This window comes from Barbus barbus (assembly GCF_936440315.1).
Source record: "Barbus barbus genome assembly, chromosome: 7".
Classification (NCBI taxonomy): domain Eukaryota; kingdom Metazoa; phylum Chordata; class Actinopteri; order Cypriniformes; family Cyprinidae; genus Barbus; species Barbus barbus.
In genome coordinates this window covers 14,098,542-14,117,511 of record NC_136735.1, presented here as the reverse complement: position 1 = coordinate 14,117,511, position 18,970 = coordinate 14,098,542, and the positions used below count along the sequence as shown (strand labels likewise).

Genomic DNA, 18,970 nt, shown 5'->3' with positions numbered 1-18,970 from the left:
ATTATGGTACCTCATACATCATATGTGTCAGACTAAGATAAGGGGCCTCTTGGTTCCACATAGGGGTGTGTGTGTGTGTGTGTGTGTGTGTGTGTGTGTGTGTGACCTTCCCTGTCCCTCTACACCCACTCACTCTCATTAGACCTCTTCACAGTGAGTCCACACACAAACACCCCTGCATTACAACATACTTGCATCATCATTCTTTCACACAAAGACACCAGACACAGGTACTGTAAGACAGCTCTCACACTGACCAGCAGCATCCAGACATTTTCAGTATTGTTATAAAATGAAATCTGTTTTAAACATTTCAAATTTAAGAGTTGTTTAAAATCATAATTTACACACTACATGGTGATAGTAGCCTCAATTCATTTTTGGTAAAATATGATCATTTTTCCTGAGCTGTATGAAGACTTTTTAAAATATGAAAAATATGATTGGGATCTAATGATCTCCACCTAAAACCAGAGCCGTATATATATATGTTGTTATCATTCAGCACCCAGTGGTGCCTTATATGAAATAAAATTCTGGAAACCTTAAAGAGAGTCAGTGCAATATTAGGTTTGATATATTGTGATAGAGTGTGTCGTGTCGTGCAAAACCTAAAACCACGAATGTAACAAATCAAAGCGGAAAGATCATATAAACGAAAGATCTTAAGACAAGGAGAGCATTTTAGATGTAATTCATTGAAATATATAGGAAATGAATCATACTCTTATACTGTTTTTTCACTAAAGTATAAATCATTTAAAACATCTCTCATCCACGCCAACTGCAAGACAAGGAAAGATCGTAAAACTAGTCTAATGACACGCTCTTTAGGAAACTTAATGCCCATATAAAAAGCTCATTTATTCTGCGATATTCGCAATGTTCCTTAATTTTATATCTTCAGCAAAATCTGGAATATTCAATATATCACCCAGCCCTAATCCTAACTGCATATTCGAGTCTGTAATGTGAATTTATCCAGACAGTACACCAGATTTTTAAAAGACGGCTGTTTGATTTAGCTTAGTGTGACACAGATCTGTTTATTCATTTGGAAATGATTGGGGAGCTTCATGAGAGGGGGAGAAGGAGAGCAGAAGCGTGAAATATTTCTCACGACACAGACACCCAAAACACACTTTCTGCCAACTGCACTTTCTCTTGTCGGAGGCTGAGATGCTCTTTTTAGATTACTGGTTATTTCAGGACTTGTTGAAAGTTGTTAACAGGACTTCTCAGAGCATGCTCCATTTAGTGGGTTGAGCAACATTAGTACTTTTTGTGTATCTTAGCACTAGCTACTTATAGCAGTTAGCTAAATTTTGTGAGACAGTAATCAGAGACAGTATGAGTCCACAAGTAGATCATACAGTAATCGTACACAAATTTGCATTTATAGGAATTTGTGTCCACCTTTCCGATAATAGAGACAATCACATTTTAAATATAGACCCCTATTAGTAGTTGCATCACTGAAAATAACTACTGAGTGACAATAGTTTAAGTCAGCTACACTCACTGAATGAAAGCCTGTTTCTAAGATGCATATTTCTTTCCTTTTGTATGTATAATATGAATAAATGATGCATATTCTGGAACAAGAACGTACCCATGTGTGCCCATTTTCTTGGGAGATTTTCTTGGTAATAGCTCTTTAAAAACTCTTTATGACTAAAGAAAAGAGATTTTTTTGTGAAGTGTGGCTTGTCAAAAGCTTCCACTGCTAGACATTCGAGATTTTTTATTAAGACTTGTATGCTTCATTAGGCCTTGGGCCCTTCCAGATCATTCATCAGAAGCACAACTCTTACTGTGAGAAAGCCATGGATTACAGCAAGCTGTGCGCACACATCAATCAACTCTGCTTGAGCCCCTTTTGTGTGTGTGTGTGTGTGTGTGTGTGTGTGTGTTTACATATACACAATAATGCATCCAAAATAATTTAGTCAAACTTATATATACTGTAAAAGTGCACTAATTGAACTGTGTGAAGACTCCAAAATCCTTATTGGAGCACATCGTTCACTCAGCAGCCATTTTGGTAAGGCCCCCATGCAGCTATTTTGTAGTCATGCAAGCTGAATGAGGAGCGAAATCTCCAAACTGCTTGCCAAGGTTGGGTTTCATGTCAAATCACAAATAAAATCTGACAACCACAGTATCACAAATTAACTTTTATAGCTAAAGTCTGACAACGAAACTATAGTTTTTAGATTTGTCCAGCTGATAGACATGCACATCAAAAAACTGTTGGTCACTGCCTGTTTTAATTTAAAGGCAGGACTTTTTTTCCTAGCATCTGTCAGAAATAATTCTAATATGCTGATTTGGTGCTCAAGAAAAAAAAAATCTCATCAATGTTGAAAACACAAATTACACTTTTATTCAGCAAGCATACATTAAATTGAACAAAAGATTTCGGTTTCAAATAAATGCCGTTTTTGTGAACTTTCTATTCATCAAAGAACCTGGAAAAAACATAGTGCCATTTCCACAAAAATATTAAGCAGCAAAAACTCTTTTTTAACATTGATTAACCATTATTAATAATTACAAAAATAGTAAATGAGTAGCATAATAGAATTATTTCTGAAGAACCTGACACTGAAGATTAGAGTAATAGCTGCTGAGAATTCACTATTTAAATCACATTTTTTGTAATTTAGCAAACAGTTATTTTATATTGTAATAATAATTCACAATATTACTGTTTTTACCCTATTCTTGACCAATAAAATGCAGCCTTGTTAATAAAAAGAGAGTTCTTTCAAAAACAAATTATTCCAAACTTTGACTGATAGAGTACCTCACATGCAGTCGAAAACAAACAGCTTCCATTTACACAGTATTGAAGCGCCTGTCCTTCAAAATCCTCCCATTTATTATCACGCACGCACACGTGCGTACAGACAAAGAAATCAATAGTGCACACTAGAGCCGCACAAGCACACCAACACACAACTACATCATCCTGATCTCCAGTGCCCTCAATTCTCCCCTCGCGTCAAACCTTGTCAGATAGATGGAGGGTTAAAGCAAAAACACAGCACGCACTGTACATCTACAAATCATTCTCCACGCTTTATCATCTCAATCACTAATTAATGAAACGCCCTTTCACAGCACATTAATCCAGAGAGGCTCTGAAAAGGTAACGGGAATTAGGCACACAGTCTGCTGAATGCTGGTGGCAGCGGCGAGCGCTATCCTATCATAGTGGTGGTGGCAGGTAGAAGGCTGACACATTGCTAACGTTTGATTGGTTCTGGGGGATGGCTTGAGGTGCCATTAAACAGGTGATCAAAACACATGTTTGGCCCCTATGTCACACTAGCTATACCCACAGCTGTGGGGGCATGTATACCACCATGTGGCTGTGCAATGCAATTAGGATAATGGAAATTAATATAGGCTCTCTCTCTTTTTCTCTTTGGAGGAACAGTGATTGAACCATGCTGGACGTGATGTATAATTGTTTCCAGATTAATGTCACTTTAATCAGAGCTCTTTGAATGTGCACGTAAATAATGAAGCATTGATGTCCATAAAGGGATGATTGCCTTTTTTTCCTTCCCCCTCCATCTCTCCTTCACTTACTCTCTCTCAGTATCTCCCCTCAGGACCATCAATGTAAATGCACAAAAGTTTGTTGTAATTAGCCAGTAATTGGCTGCCCTCACTGGCAAGTTTCCAGTTCGGAGCATGCGTTAGCTTGTGTTTTCATAACCCGCTGTGTATTCTGGAGTAGATCCGCCGCTCAGTCTTCTACAACTGTCTAAGTTCTGGATCTCCCAGACATAACAGCGAGTGTGTAGAAACGAGACACCGAGGAATTTAATCAGTACGCTCACACACACACACACACACACACACACACACACACACACGCAAAACCTCTCAGTCAGTCTCAACCACACATTCTTGTCTTCCATTCACACGTAAGAGTATCTTCCTTAAGAACATAATCCATCTAATGAAGCCTCTAACAACTAATAACAGTGTTGTTATGCTTGTATTAAAAGGTGACCTTTTATTTAGAATGATTTGATCTGACTTAGCATATGTAATGTTACGACACGCCACACAGGGTTTCTCCCAAAGCCTTGTCAGAAATCATTTCATTTAGCCAGAGGAAGGAGATGATTGCTCGCGTACACACATGCTGATGATTCAGAGCTTATCCATACAGTATTCCACCAACACACACACACACACACACTTTTTTTTTCTCACTCGGGGCCGTATAATATTTCACTCACATACTGAGGGGCTCAAGGATAATAGACCTGATGTGATGACAATGTGAAACGTGAAATAGCAAACATACAGCAGGATTCCTGGACCACATGTCAATCATCAGGATGCAATTTCCAATTAGCATGTGAGGCCCCCTTTTCTAAAGGTACTGTAAATCCCATGATGCCCATGTTATTTACTTTATGCATTATGAGTGATAGTGTCACACATTTGAGAAGCGATTTAAGGGAGCGCTCAGTGAATACTGAACAGGAAGAGTGAGTCATTTTCTACTGGTGTTGCTTTACATTTTATTTCATAAATGGTGTCGCAGAGGTATGTGCGGGGTACCAGTGGGCTTTGAGAGCCATGGAAGTCCATCCCAAGACTGCTCGGTGGATGTGTTTTTGCTTTATTTACTCCAGTGTTTGTGTGTTTGGTGTTCGATTTACTTAAAAACTATTTTCACTCAGGAATTTAAAGTAAATTTCACAAATGATTTCAAAGAAACGGCACATTGAATTAAACATGAAATTTTTAAGTAGAAAGGCTGTTTCTTTGTTTTTGAGCTCCAGTAATCTTTTGTTTTATTTACAACTTCAAACAATAATTTTTCACATATTTCTTTAGGAAAGCAGAAGTCAGTCAGCATTTCTACTCATTTTTAAAGTCTGTGCAGTGATGAAAGATGCTTTTGTTTCTGTATGCATGTTTCAGGTTGACTGTCTTTTCACACCTTTTTAACATCCTCTTTCTCCTCCTTTTTTTCTTCTTCTTGTTCTTTTTGCTCCCTGTAAAGCTCACCCGGAGACATATGTCCAAGGTACTGTGTCTTTTCTTCTTATTCTCTCTCTCATTCTCTCTCCCTTGAGCTCTTGTGTCCCGATTGAGACCTTTATGACATTTTTATGGCGCATTAATAACCTCTTCTCTCTCTTTCTCCTCTGCGTGTCTGCTATTATTGTGATTCTTCATTGGATTCTTTTTTTGGACTGTCAGAAATCCAATCCAATGTCCTCAGTGCTCTCCATGGCTAATGTTCCAACTTCTGCAGAACCATCCTCCCGCCCCAGCTAAATCACCACAGCTCCACATCTGCACAGTTTAGCATCTCCTCCGTATCCCAGAGTTGCAGTCGAGTTCATTTTTAAAACAATAGGAATCTGCAAGCAAATTACGATCAGCCATGTTTGTTTTATAATGAACTACGAGCTGGCGGTGTAAATGGAGATCAAGAGAAGAGATACTAGCAGATTCTTGTTTACTGTTACTGAGGTGTTTTTGGAAATGATTTCACTGGGCTAAATCAGTGCTAAGCCAAGTGTGATTCCAGACTCACAAACTGGCATATGGTGTATCAGACCGCCAAGAACTCTCCCAAGGATTTTTTTTTAAACATTAAGATGTTTGTTAAAGTCTTACGGGCTTACTTTGATACTTTTACTCCAAACCTCAATATGTTAGCTCGGAACATGTTTCTCGCTTGTTTTTATCGTGTATTATCACATTCCATGTTGCTTTTTCTTTTCATGTTCTCACTCATACAATACTAAACAGACATGGCACGTAGCATTTCTCAGTATGGTATTTATTCATGCGTTGAGTAACAGAATATACACGCCGTGGCAATCCTCCAGATGGAGTCGGCCAAAGTCAAAACAGCTCCCACTCTTTTTCAGCATCTCGCCTTCCTCCTTCTCAAAGCCCCTCTTTCCTTTTCTCCTCTTTATGGTCATTGCTTCCTTACTCTCTCTTTCCCTTCTGTGTTTTTGTGTTCTGAATCGTCCTTCACTTGGACTCAAGTGCTCAGATTTTTTTTGTTAATTTTCTTTCCTGAATTTTCCTCCCTCCCGGCCCCATAATAGGAGAGAGGATAGGATTTAAAGGTAATGCATACCAAAGCCCCAGGGAGACTGTCACAAGCAATCACTCCGCTGTCTCTGTGTCTTTCTTTCTTTCTTTCCTTCCTTTCCCCTCCTTCAGTTTTTTGTCTTGAAGCACGATGTCAGCGTGTCTATGTTCTAGTCTCCTCGCTGTAATTATTGTTGTCTTTAATATCTGCCAAATTCATCATTGTTTGTCTTGAACAAGCCACACACACACACACAATTACTGACAAGCACTCACACACAAAACACACCTGTGGTCCTTAAGTTTTGTTTGGGAATCCTGTGGGTCCTGTCTCCATGCATCCCGCAGCCTGACCCCTGGTGTTTGTTAGCCTAGCTTCTCCCACATTCCTCCCCTTCCCTCCCCCTGGCCTCTCTCGCTTTCCTCTGATTCCGTCCGGCGGAATGTGACCTGGGCAGAAAGTATAGCGCTGGAAACACACACTCTCTCGCCAGTCTCAGACGTCCACCCTATACTTTATGCCACTGGGATTCTCTGTGTGCCGTTGCTTCACATGGATGCTGATTTATTATTCCTTCACCCTCTTCATTTGATCTCTGCTTCTAAATTCAATTTTCGTTCTTTTAATTCATTTTCTTTAAATAAATTTTTATGGGTTCTCATTTGGATTCCTCAATCGGTTATTTTTCCTTTGGGTCTCACCTTGATTTCCTCACAAATTTCTGCCATCCCTTTTGAATTGATCGGTTTTGTAGAGAGAGCCTCCGTTACATCCATGTGAATCTACAGCCTCTGTGCATCTCACTAGGCCTGTTTGAAGTCCAGCGTCAGTCTGTGTTCACCTTTAAACCTTTACTTTCATTCACGACGATCTCAGTGTATCTCTGTTTGGGTTACCATTTGTGTTTCACAAGTCGAAGACACACTGTGGCCACGTATGATGAGTTTTAATGGCAACAGAAACAACTTACAGAGAGAATGTGATCACATATATATAAAAACACACACATACTTGACTTAGTCTCAAACACATTTGAACACGCATACGTCCGTACTAGTGTATGATGGCTCTGTCTGTCTCCGCAGAGGGATGCCCAGGTCTGTGCAACAGTAATGGACGCTGCACGCTGGATCAGAACGGCTGGCATTGTGTCTGCCAACCAGGCTGGAGAGGGGCCGGCTGTGACGTTGCCATGGAGACTCTCTGCGCAGACGGCAAGGACAATGAAGGAGGTGAGGTCACCGGTGACTGGACAGATGAGCGTTATAAAATTTAAATAGGATGTATCACACATTTATGCATATGGAAAAGTTTATGGAAACATTAGATAAGTATTTGTCAATGATAATCAGGTCGAGGAAAGGCCTATAACCCTGGTGGAAATGATAAAATGTGTATATTTAAATGTTTATGAAACAACTGACATTGTAATTTCTTCTCCCTCAATAAAAGTCATGAGAAAGTTTTCAGGCAGGTTTTAAACACCAAACTCAAACCAGTCTTATTATGGCCATTCTGAATTTAAAACAAAATGGTGTTGTGCCTCTACACTGAGAAAAAATTGTGTGGAAACAATTTTATTATTAGAAACTGCTAATTTTACAAACAATTACAAAGAAATGGCATGTAAAACATTGAATTAAAGGTGAAATCTTCAAGTAGAAAACTTGAAATGTATTAAATGCATTTTCTTCAAATCTATTTTTTAAAGTCCACTTGTACAGAAAAGTTAAGCATATCTTGATTTCTAAGAGTCACTGTTTTTCACTGTGATATCCCATTGCCTTCGGCCCATCAGAATATAGCACACTAAGACATGACCCTAAGACCAAAGACAAGTAAATCTCAAAACTAGAGGTTAGCTTAGAGTCTGGAGGTTACACTTCTTGTCTTGACAGACATCAGGGGAGACCGACTCTATGAATAACAGAGCATCTCTCTTTGCTTCTCTTTTGCTCTCAAGGGGTGAGCGGCTGTAAATCCTTCTCCATATATCCTGCATTCAGGGCGTGTATGTTTGGATACAGAACTTTTTGGTACATGTGTGGTTCCGTGCACGCTTGAGGTCTAGTATGAGGTTTGGTCCACACAAAAATGTCTAGAAATCTTCTCCACTGAGGTGAATGCATGAACCTTTAAACACAGCGCAATTCAAGTATTTGAGGAGATTATTTTTCTAGTTGGAGATAATGCGGTCTGTAACATCGTAAATCTGAAGGATTTACAGTCCTCTGGAAGCCGGACAAGAGGCTTTGAAGTTTTTCCAAAGCGGAAAGAAAAATATACAGTAAGGTTATGATATATTCTGAGTCGTACAGTAATCGTGCCAGGTATTGCAGATTTCTTTGCATTTGGCTTCCTTTGACTAGAGGTACTGTAAAAAGATGAGAACATAAAAGACTTTATATAAACAAACATAAAAAATGAATACATTTCTCCTTAAATGCATATACATGTCCAGATCCCATTGCGTGACCTCTGTTTTGTGTGACCTGAGCAAGCTATGTTAACAGATTCTGTGCTCTCTGGAGATATTTTTTCATGTGCGTGTTGACTTTGGCCATAGCAGACCGGATTTAAAGCAGTGTGAGAGTTACGAGAGGTCCAGATCTCACATGAAGTTGCATGGTGCTTTTGGCAGGGGGTGCCGGGACACTCATAAGGCAAAACAAACAGTCAGACACTCTGTCTCTATCTCACTAGAGTAGTGTCAGCTCAGGGTGCAGTAAAAAAAGAATTGGTCTCATACTGATTAGTGCAACAAAAGCGCGTGTTTGAGTGTGTGTGTGTGTGTGTTTGCACATGTTCTTTTACAACTCCCTTGTGACGGTGTGCCAGATGTGCATGGGGCTTTTTATAAACTAGCTGAGATGGATGGCAGAGGTTTATGGCACTTACCTGCGGGAGATCAGATCGCATTTCAACATCAAGCATTAACCAGGTGTTTACTGATAGAGGCGAGAGAGAGAGTCTTGACAATGTGAAAGAAGCAAGATATTGCAGTCATGTCTTTGACCCTAAAGGTGAGAAAACAAATGGGTGGATGGTGTATGAAGCATAGACACAAAAAGGTTTGACTTCTCTCACACTATAAGTAGTGAGATAGGACACAGGATATACTATAAGACTCTTTAACACATAGCACCTCATATTTTTTATGTGCATTGTGTGCAGATGGCCTGGTGGACTGTATGGATCCAGACTGCTGCCTGCAGAGCTCATGTCAGACTCAGCCCTTCTGCCGCGGCTCTCCTGACCCCATCGACATCATCAGCCAGAACCAACCCGCAAGCCCACAGCAAGCCGCCCAGTCATTTTATCAGCAAATCAGCTTCCTCATTGGCCCAGAGAGCACTCATGTCATTAACGGAGACAACCCCTTTAACAGAAGGTAGGACTGTGTTGATGTGTCTGCTGCAATGAGCAAATTAAACCTAAAATAGTGAGTGTATCAGTGCTTAACAATAATGATGTCCCCGAGGCCCAGGTTTTAACAGGCAAGCCATGAACTTCATCTTACATTGATCATGTAAACGTATTTAATACAGTCCAGTGGGTTTTTTGTGATGCATTGAATGTTATTGTGCAGAGTTAAAAAATTCAATGAAGTAATCCATCTAGATGACAGATTACAAGAATCATTGTGATTCTTCTTAGATCAGTTGGAATAGAAGAAGATTATAAACAAATCGGTCATGGTTCATACCATTTGCCATATCATTTTCAGAAAAAAATGAATATAGCTTTGATAAAATATTAAAGACATTACAGTCATTTAGATATTAAGTTTTTGAAGTTTTTTATATATATTTTTTATATTTTCAAAAAAATATATTTATAAAATCATATATTTATAAAATCATTTGTTTAATTAAATAATGTTTAATAAAAAAAAAATTATTACATATAATACATATATTTCACAAATATCACATATTTGTGGTGAGGCCAGTGGAAAATTGCTGTTGTAGCTGAAACTTAAAAAATAAATAACTAAATAAATAAAAAATAATAATAAAATACTGAAGAGCAGCACTTGTTCATGACAGCTTGTGATATAAATTTTATGGATTGCACGTCTAATTATTTCATTAACTACAGTTGACCGGCTGACCTGATGTCAGATGATAAGCATAATGGAATAGTCTCGTTTTGTTATAATCCTTCAGTTTCTGCTTTCCAGAGACCATATTACCACCGTAAAAAAACAAAAGGCTCCTCACAATTGCTCCTAACAGCCCTCTTAAAGACTTCATACAGTTGCCATGGAAACAGATGTGCTGACAAAACCTCATAAGAACTGTGTGACCCGGGTTACAGAGAGAAAGATTTTCTGAAGTTGCATTAAAGTGTAATTTACAAATTATGCACCTCAATTTGCATTGTGTATGTGAGAGCACCATAACAGTTATTGGAAAGAGATGTTAGATCTGATAATAGCCCGCTTGAATAAGCAGTGCTATTAATTATGTTGTCACATCCAGAGCGTGGGTTTGTCCACAGCATCTTCTCTCTGTTTGCTTGAATGGATATAATCATTTCTTAGTTGTCATGGTCAGCTGCTTTCATGGCTCCGTTTTACCTTGCTCATTCCTTTTGCTCTGTCAATTAAGCACCTGTTGCTATTTCAAGTCCCTCTTTGCTTTTTTGTGCTTTTAACCTAATTTCCTTTTTATTGTGTCAGTGAGTGAGTAAACTAATATCTATGGAAACCTGGAATTAAAAAAAAAAAGGAGGTTGACTGATCACACCACAAATGCTCACAGTCATGTTTCAATTTGACTGATACGTGATAATAATGCAATAGCGATCAGGTGGTTTATCTCTTCCCCTGCCTCCTATGCATAACTCAATGCACATGTTCTGTTAAGATGGAAATAACATTGAAGTTAGCTTGATTACTCTCAAAAATTGCTTGGCAACTGTGATTCGGTCATGACAGATAACACGATTAGCTACAACAAAGAGTTTAATATGCCCAATGCCGGTGCCCCATATGTGAGGACATTAAACCTTTAAGTACCTCTGTGGCAAGATAAAGACTGATCTGATAAAGGGAGGTGTAGACTAATGTGATTTAAAAATAAATGCACAAACCCACGCGGGGCACATCTGCACTGAATATCGGTCATTTTGGCTGGAGAGTTTGTTTGGCAGTCATCGAATGTAACGCAAACCATGTGTACTAGACTCCCTCATCCTCCCAGCACATGATAAAATAGAGTAATCGCTCACTAAATAATATAAATGTTTTAAGTAAACATTACAATCTCTGGTTTTTGTATTCATTGTAAAGTTCAGTTTGATTTGTAGGTTTTTATCCTGGACTAAAATGGTGATAAAAGGACATGGAACAGATATATATTTTGACTGAAGAAAGGCCGATATTGTGAATATAGTTATATATATATCTCCACATTCTGCCTTCTGGGACAAACAGGTTTCAAAGAAAATCCCACTAAGAAACAGTTGCTGTTTGTGTGTTTCCTCAGGTTAACTACCTATTGATTCGCAGCATAAACATTGTAAAACAACATGCCACTGGAGCAAAAGTGCCAGCTCCTCAATTTTCCAGAATTAAGTATCTGTCACATACCCTGTATATCCCAGCAGCCTCTCTCCAGATGTTTCTTCTATGTCATCTTCAGCCGTCCGTTCACTTGAACGCCTGGCTCAGCAAGCCCCTGCCTGTATACATGAAAATGTCTTGTTTTCATTTTGCTACATGCATCCCAGCACTAAGGGGCCTTTTAAGCAGATTAAGCTTCTGCGTGGTGCATGTTGGCAAAATGAAAGGTGTTTTAAGCAGCGAGGTTTGGATGGAAAACAACTGGAGCATTGAGAGGGTCAGCGGTCCGGAGAAGAGCGCATCTGTGTGATCCCTTTAAAGGAACACTCCACATTTTTTGGAAATATGCTCATTTTACAACTCCCCTAGAGTTAAACAGTTGAGTTTTACTGTTTTTGAATCCATTCAGCCAATCTCCGTGTCTGGCGGTAGCACTTTTAGCTTAGCTTAGCATAGATCATTGAATCGGATTAGACCATTAGCATCTTGCTCAAAAATGACTAAAGAGTTTCAATAATTTTCCTATTTAAAGCTTGAGTCTTCTGTAGTTACATTGTGCACTAAGACCGACGGAAAAAGAAAAGCTGTGATTTTCTAGGCTGATATGGCTAGGAACTATACTCTCGTTCTGGCGTAATAATCAAGGAACTTTATTACCTTACCATGGGTGGAGCAGGCACAGCGATATTACGCAGCGCATGAAAGTAGTCCCCAGCTAGGTAACAAGTTATGATATAGCTGGGGACTACTTTCAGGCGCTGCGTAATATCATTGTACCTGCTGCACCCATGGTACGGCAGCAAAGTTCTTTGATTATTACGCCGGAACGAGAGTATAGTTCCTACCGCCAGACCCGGAGATCGGCTGAATGGATTCAAAAACTGTAAAACTCTTGGGGAGTTGTAAAATGAGCCTATTTCCAAAAATAGTGGAGTGTTCCTTTAAGAATGAAGTGAATAACCTTGGGCATCTTGGTAGATGTCCACCTGGATCCAGCCGTAATCCTTGTGATGGCAACATCGTGAAGGTTATTCTTAGAGAGAGGAAAGGGCAAGCTGCTGAGGCTGTGTATGAGTTTAGAACATAGGTTGTGAAATTGGTTGTGTATTTGAAATAATCAAATTATAGTTTTTTCAGTTTAGTTTAATTAATGAGTACATATTTATATATTTCACTTATTTTTGTTGTATTTATTGTTTTTTAGTGGGGGTTTTTTTTTTTCATTTTTAGTTACCAAAAAATTTTTTTTTTTACTTTTTGCTTTTATCTTCATAGCAGTTTGAGTAAGTGATATTAACCATGGTTTTGTGGTCAGGGTCCCCTCAGAGCATGTGGAGACATGCAGAGCGAGTAGCAAGTGTGACGTGGGGTGTTCAGGGCAAATTAGACAGAAATACAGCGCTGAGGAGGGTGAATTACAGCATGCTTTTAGGACACTCAGGCTGTGGCATCTAACACTGGACACTATTGTTTTATTATCTCACACAAAGCAAATGGGATTTCTGAGTTACGGTCACATCATGAGAAACGGCAGTTTATTTATGGAATGTTTACCTGTGCGTGTGACCCTAGGGTCATTTCCACACTTCCTTTATCCCAGCTCCAAGTGAGGGGTGACGCCACACTTTGATTCACTGCTGCACTGCTGATTAGGCCCCAAGAAAAACAGCAATGACCTGAAAAAAAATAAGCCAATAATGAGAACGAGGTGTCCTCAACACTGCAGTGAAGTCACTTTCTGCCCAAAACAACCCAAGCTCTAATTCTCTTGGTGGCTTTGTTATTTTGTTAGGACTGTCAGTTGATTTAAAAAAAAAAAAAGTAATTGAATTAGCTATGCCAATTAATATTAAATTGGTTTAAAAATCTGAATATTTGCATATATTTTTAATATATGAATTAGTGGTGTCAAAATTAGCGCGTTAACGCATGCTATTGATTATTTTCAGATTAACGCGTTAAAAATATTTAATGCAATTAACGCAGGGGCGGGGCTAGGGTTGGCCACCCCATTCGCAACTGCTGCCTCTGTCTCTTTTTTTCTTGCAAAGGATTGCGTTTATTTAGATGCAGAATGTCTTTATGACCACATCAAACGGGAGAAGTTTCAAACACGTGCTCTATACGTCGCCTCCACGCCAGACGCGAGTCAAACAAGCGCGTAAAAGATACTGTGCTTGTAGCCCGCACTCTTCAAATACACGCACAAAGGTGCCGGTGCGGGCTGTAGCCTATATCATTTCATATCATACAGCGAAAGAAACCACGTGCATGCAATGTCGTAGTTATGCCGTCAGTTCAGGCATGAAGTTACCAAAAAGGCGATTAAAGCTGCCTTAAACTGTGTGCATGCATGCAATAGCCTATGTTATATATGCGTCACATTTAAGTACATGTCTCTGAAATGGTTTTAAAAATTGTCCTGAGGCACCCTAGCACTGTCTCCCTCATCTAAAATACCCAATTCAACTCATCCGCTCATTAGTTGAGACTTTCAGACCTGAAGTGAGTCAGAAAATGTAAAGAGATTTGTGAGAAAATAAGATGCATGTCAGATCCCCATCACCTTCAGCAGCAGCAGCTTTTAAAGCAATAGCAGGCAAATAAGTTAATAACCAGCTGCTGTGATGTCTATTAATCCAAGAACAAAAGAAAAAAAAAGCAAATCAATAACTTTTATAGTTTTAAGGGGTTCATCTATATTTAATTTAGAATTTAGTGTTTGGTAAGTATTCATTTTCTGTATATTTCTGCTGAAGGGCACAGCTAGCTAAATATGTCATTTATTATAATGGGTTCATGTGAAGATTGTTTTAAGTTCACTTAATTTAGACGTTAAGTCTAATAAATGTTAAAATTGATAGCTCTCAATTATACTGTAATGCTGAATGGCTACAGTCAATGGTTAAATATTCAGTGGGCAAAACAATTTTTTTATAGAGACATCAGTAGTATTGATATCAGTGATGCTGGCCTTCAATCATAAAAAAGATACCATTAAAGAAATATTAAAAATATACTGTCTTTATGTTGTTTGTACATTGTACATTTGAAAATTGTTTATTTAAAAACCTGAATGTTAGGTGGGGTTAAGCGAAAAATGTGTGATTAATTCGTAAAAATTTTTAATCGATTGACAGCACTAATATGAATATATCCTGTGACCCCTTTGTTCAGTTCAGTTCTGTTGCAGACTTTTGCTTTTTGCTTTTTTTTGGTGTGTGATTTGAAAGAGAAACGCTTATTCAAAAAAGTAATTGACAATGCAGGTTTTCTAAGTATTTTAGCTATTTTAGCTGTGGGAAAGTTACAGTTCTTCAAACAAAAGCTTTGCCCACATCGATCCTTATGAAGCTCCTCGGAAAAGAGAATTTGCCTTGGGAACTGAGGACATAAGAATCCCACTGGAGCCTTTAGGGGACTGAATTATGACTGTCTATAGAGATGGGGGCACAAGTGTCACATAAATAAGCATAGAGTGAGTGTGTGTGTGTGTGTGTGCGCGCAAGTGTGAGAGAGACAGACTTTGTGCTTTCTAGTTATTTACAGTGGATTAGACATTTTAAAGCTTAGGGAATCCATATTCAGTCATGCTGTAAATCATATTAATAGTGTGTGTGTGTGTGTGTGTGTGTGTGTGGGTTTCTTACCAACCGTGTGTGTTTGTTTTGCAGCTTGGTGTCCATTATCAGAGGGCAGGTGCTCACTGCAGATGGTACGCCCCTGATTGGAGTCAACGTGTCCTTTGTGCACTACCCAGACCACGGATTCACCATCACACGGCAGGATGGCATGTAGGTTGAAAACATAAGCAGACACACATCCTATACAGACTTCCATAGTGTTCCTGTCCTTGAATGACTGAATGTCATAATACAGCACAGAGTACAGATGTCACCAAAACCATCTGTTTAGTTATGTTTAGTACTTATGCATAAAACATACATAAATGTGTGAAAACTTTGATTGAATACACAACCTCTTATGGCTCCACAACAGTTTGTGTGTGTGTGCATGTGTTTTATAGCTTGCTGTCTTATCTACCAAGATCATCTCATGAAAATGTCAGGCATTGCTTCAGGAAGTAGTGCTTTAGCAAACGGCCTGTTTAAAATGCATTGGATTTACAAGAGTGGAATCAATCAGCCAATGGGCCGCACTCTCCCATACTGTTAAACCAATCCCAGTGTTATTAAGGAGCAGCAGCACCGCAATCATGAAGGCCTCACAACTGTAACCAGCAAGCTTTTTAAGCAGACATCTTTGTTCAAGGAGAGTGGACTGTTAGGACCTGCCATCATGTACTGTCACGTGTCAGTGCTGAATGGCTGAAAGGCAGCAATCAAGCAGAGAGGAAATTAAATAAGGTTTGCAATTGAATTGAATTCAGTGTAATTAAAGATAGAATCGCTGAAGAGGTGATTTAGGTGCAGCTGGTGGACTGAATGGGGTCAGTTCAAGTCTTTAAAGGAACAGCTGAATGAAAAATGAAAACTCTGTCATTATTAACTCACCAGCATGTCGGTCCTAACTGGTATGACTTACTTTCTTCTATGGCACACAAAAGGTGTCATTGACGTCAGACATGATGCAACACATCTAAAGGTGCCATATTTGATTTGTGTATTACATTTGTAGTGCAGACTTAAATTTCGATTCTATTTATCACAAAAATCTATGATAGCTTCAGAAGATTTGACATGCAGCTCACAAGACTTATTTTAAAGTTATTTATATTTTATACTATAGTTTTTCGTTTCTAAATTTTATATTTATTTTTTAAATGTGCTTTTGTCATTTTTATTTTTTTTATAATTCTCCATGTATTTTATATATATATATACAGTATATATATATATATATATATATATATATATATATATATATATATATATTTATCTTTTTTCAATTAACAAAAACAATTGTAATAGTTTTAGTTAACAATAACAACACTGTTTTGCCCTGTTTACACCTGGTATTAAGATAATCAGTCTCTTCTGTCTACTTTCGACCACTTCTGTCCTGATTTCTTTTGAGGGGAGGGTCTATGGGCCAGTGTTTTTTTTGTTTTTTTTAATCATTTGATCTAATATTTGTGAAATAATAACACAATTTTTATATATATATATATAATTAAATTAAATTAATTAGCAATTCATTTAATTTTCTATTTGAAACCGATTTCTTATGTGACAGCTTTAATTAAAGTTTCTTAAGGGTCGAGATCAAGTTATCTGCATCTCCTGCTCTTCATCAAGCCACTCCCATAATAGCTGTCACCACTCAAATTAATGCACGACTCAGATTAACTGTATAGCATGTAAGACTCCAATACAATCAGGGGCGTAGAATTAGGGGGGGACGCAAGGGACGTGTCCCTACAAATATCTACTACCAAACTGTCCCTAGCAATAATTTTGATCAAACAATTAAATATATGTATATATTTTTTGTAATTTCAGACGCATCTGAAAGGTCATACCAGTGATATTATACCTACAAAGTTAAAGTAAATATGTTAGAAAACTGTATGCACGCTTTCAAGGATGCGCATTTAATACTTGGGAGGAATGTAGTCGCACACCGGAAGAGAAATCCAGAAGCGCAGCGCCGCATTTAGAACAACTCACAGTTATTGCACCCAATTCAAGACAGCAGTCTAAAACAGTAAATATAAAAGTTCTCTTTAACAAATTAACAAAGGTGCATCGATGAGTTGATTGTAGTATGGTGATTGACAAAACAGAGCAAATGGAAAGAGAAAGCGCAGCCTATGGCTATCATAAGATACAGACAGAAAGACAAACGTTGTGCGGAAAGATTCACAATCTTCCAGTCTAGGATAAAGTCATTATGAACATTAACAATAATTTGGGACAAATATAATGTGGATTTTATGGTAAACTATATAAGTGCCACTCTGTGGTGCAGCAGGATTTGGAACATGCATCCTGAGTCATGAATGTTGTTCAACTGAATGTACAAATTGAACTGGTAGCTGAAATATACACATAATAAAAACAACACTGACAGATAAACCGCACACTCTTATTTCAGTGAAATGTGCATGAAAGTTCCTTTACTACAGCAACAGCAGAGTTTTTCAGAATCATCCTGGGTCCAATTCGATTAATATTACAATCGAGTGATGCATGATAAAGACACCCAGCTCTCTGATGCTGATGGTTCACAAAATCAAAATTGTGTAATTGTCTGTTAAACATTAATTAAGAAAAAATTGGGGGGTTGGGTTTATGTCCCCACCAATGTCAAAGGCAAACCTACACCCTTGAATACAATTATAAAGTAATTACGTTATCATGAATAAATATTTAAATGAGTAAAACTGAGTGTGTCTATAGTATTATAGGCTACACAACATTATTATATTATCTTTCAATTCATTTTTAAATTATTGTTTTAAACTGGATCAGTAGGGTGCTCTTAAAGTAGCAGCAGCTGTGACAGATTTTAAGTATCAATTCTGCTTAAAAAGATGCGATCTAAATCTGTTTACATGAAATAAGCCTGCTCCCGAGCAGGTCTAAGTTTACGGACCTGTTGCTATGACAGCAACTCCAGGATGAGCTTTGAAGAACCAACCAATCCAAGATCAAGCAAAATCGTCCAAAATCGTCTTTTCCACCGCAGGAGCTTTACCCAGGAATTAGGGACTTTGGGCCGGTACTTGTTGTGTTTCCACCACAGGAACCAGGATCTAAATAAAGTTCCGGGTACAAATTTGCCCCTCAGAAAAGTCCCTGTTCACGAGGTAGTACTTTTTCAAAGGTCCATAACTTCCGGGGAGGGACTTGGGCGCTGAACACGCTGATACTTTGCATACTTTTTAAAAATATTACTGTTATTGTGTCATGAAATTTTATTGTGTCATGAAATTGTGTCATGTAGTTTTAAAAATATTTCAGGCGAGAATGTAGTTGTTTAAAATGTAGTTGTTTGAGTTGTTTAAAACTCAAATCGGCAGTTTATTTATAAAGACAGCACCTATTTTCATGTGCTTCACCAATTTCGGAGATGTGAGCTCCACGCGATCACCGGGCACTCAGTGCTCATGTATCCCACTTGCAGTCGGGGTGGAATTAAAAGTTACATTAATATGTTTAAATGAAAAAGAAAAGAGGTAGTGGTGTTTGATATCATATTTCATCCTATTGTAAATACAGTGAGGAAAATTGCAGTAGCCGAGGCGAGCTGACTGATGTTATCAAGTAAGCTGCTCTTTGCAGAATTACCGGACTTGCGTCGTCCCATCCACGGGAGTTCACACTCCCGAGTCGAACTCGCAAGTC

At 38.4% G+C, this 18,970-nt stretch overlaps 1 protein-coding gene across 3 annotated transcripts in view; it reads left to right on the top strand.

The window, feature by feature from the left end:
* The window catches only part of LOC306872067 (teneurin-3-like), a 181,067-nt gene that overhangs the window by 117,990 nt on the left and 44,107 nt on the right, over positions 1-18,970 (top strand). For all 3 annotated transcript variants that reach the window (XM_079420417.1, XM_079420416.1, XM_079420415.1), the window contains 3 exons: positions 7,177-7,323; positions 9,266-9,482; positions 15,335-15,454. In XM_079420417.1, coding sequence (XP_079276543.1) covers positions 7,177-7,323; positions 9,266-9,482; positions 15,335-15,454 — 484 coding nt within the window. The remainder of the gene's footprint in view (positions 1-7,176; positions 7,324-9,265; positions 9,483-15,334; positions 15,455-18,970) is intronic.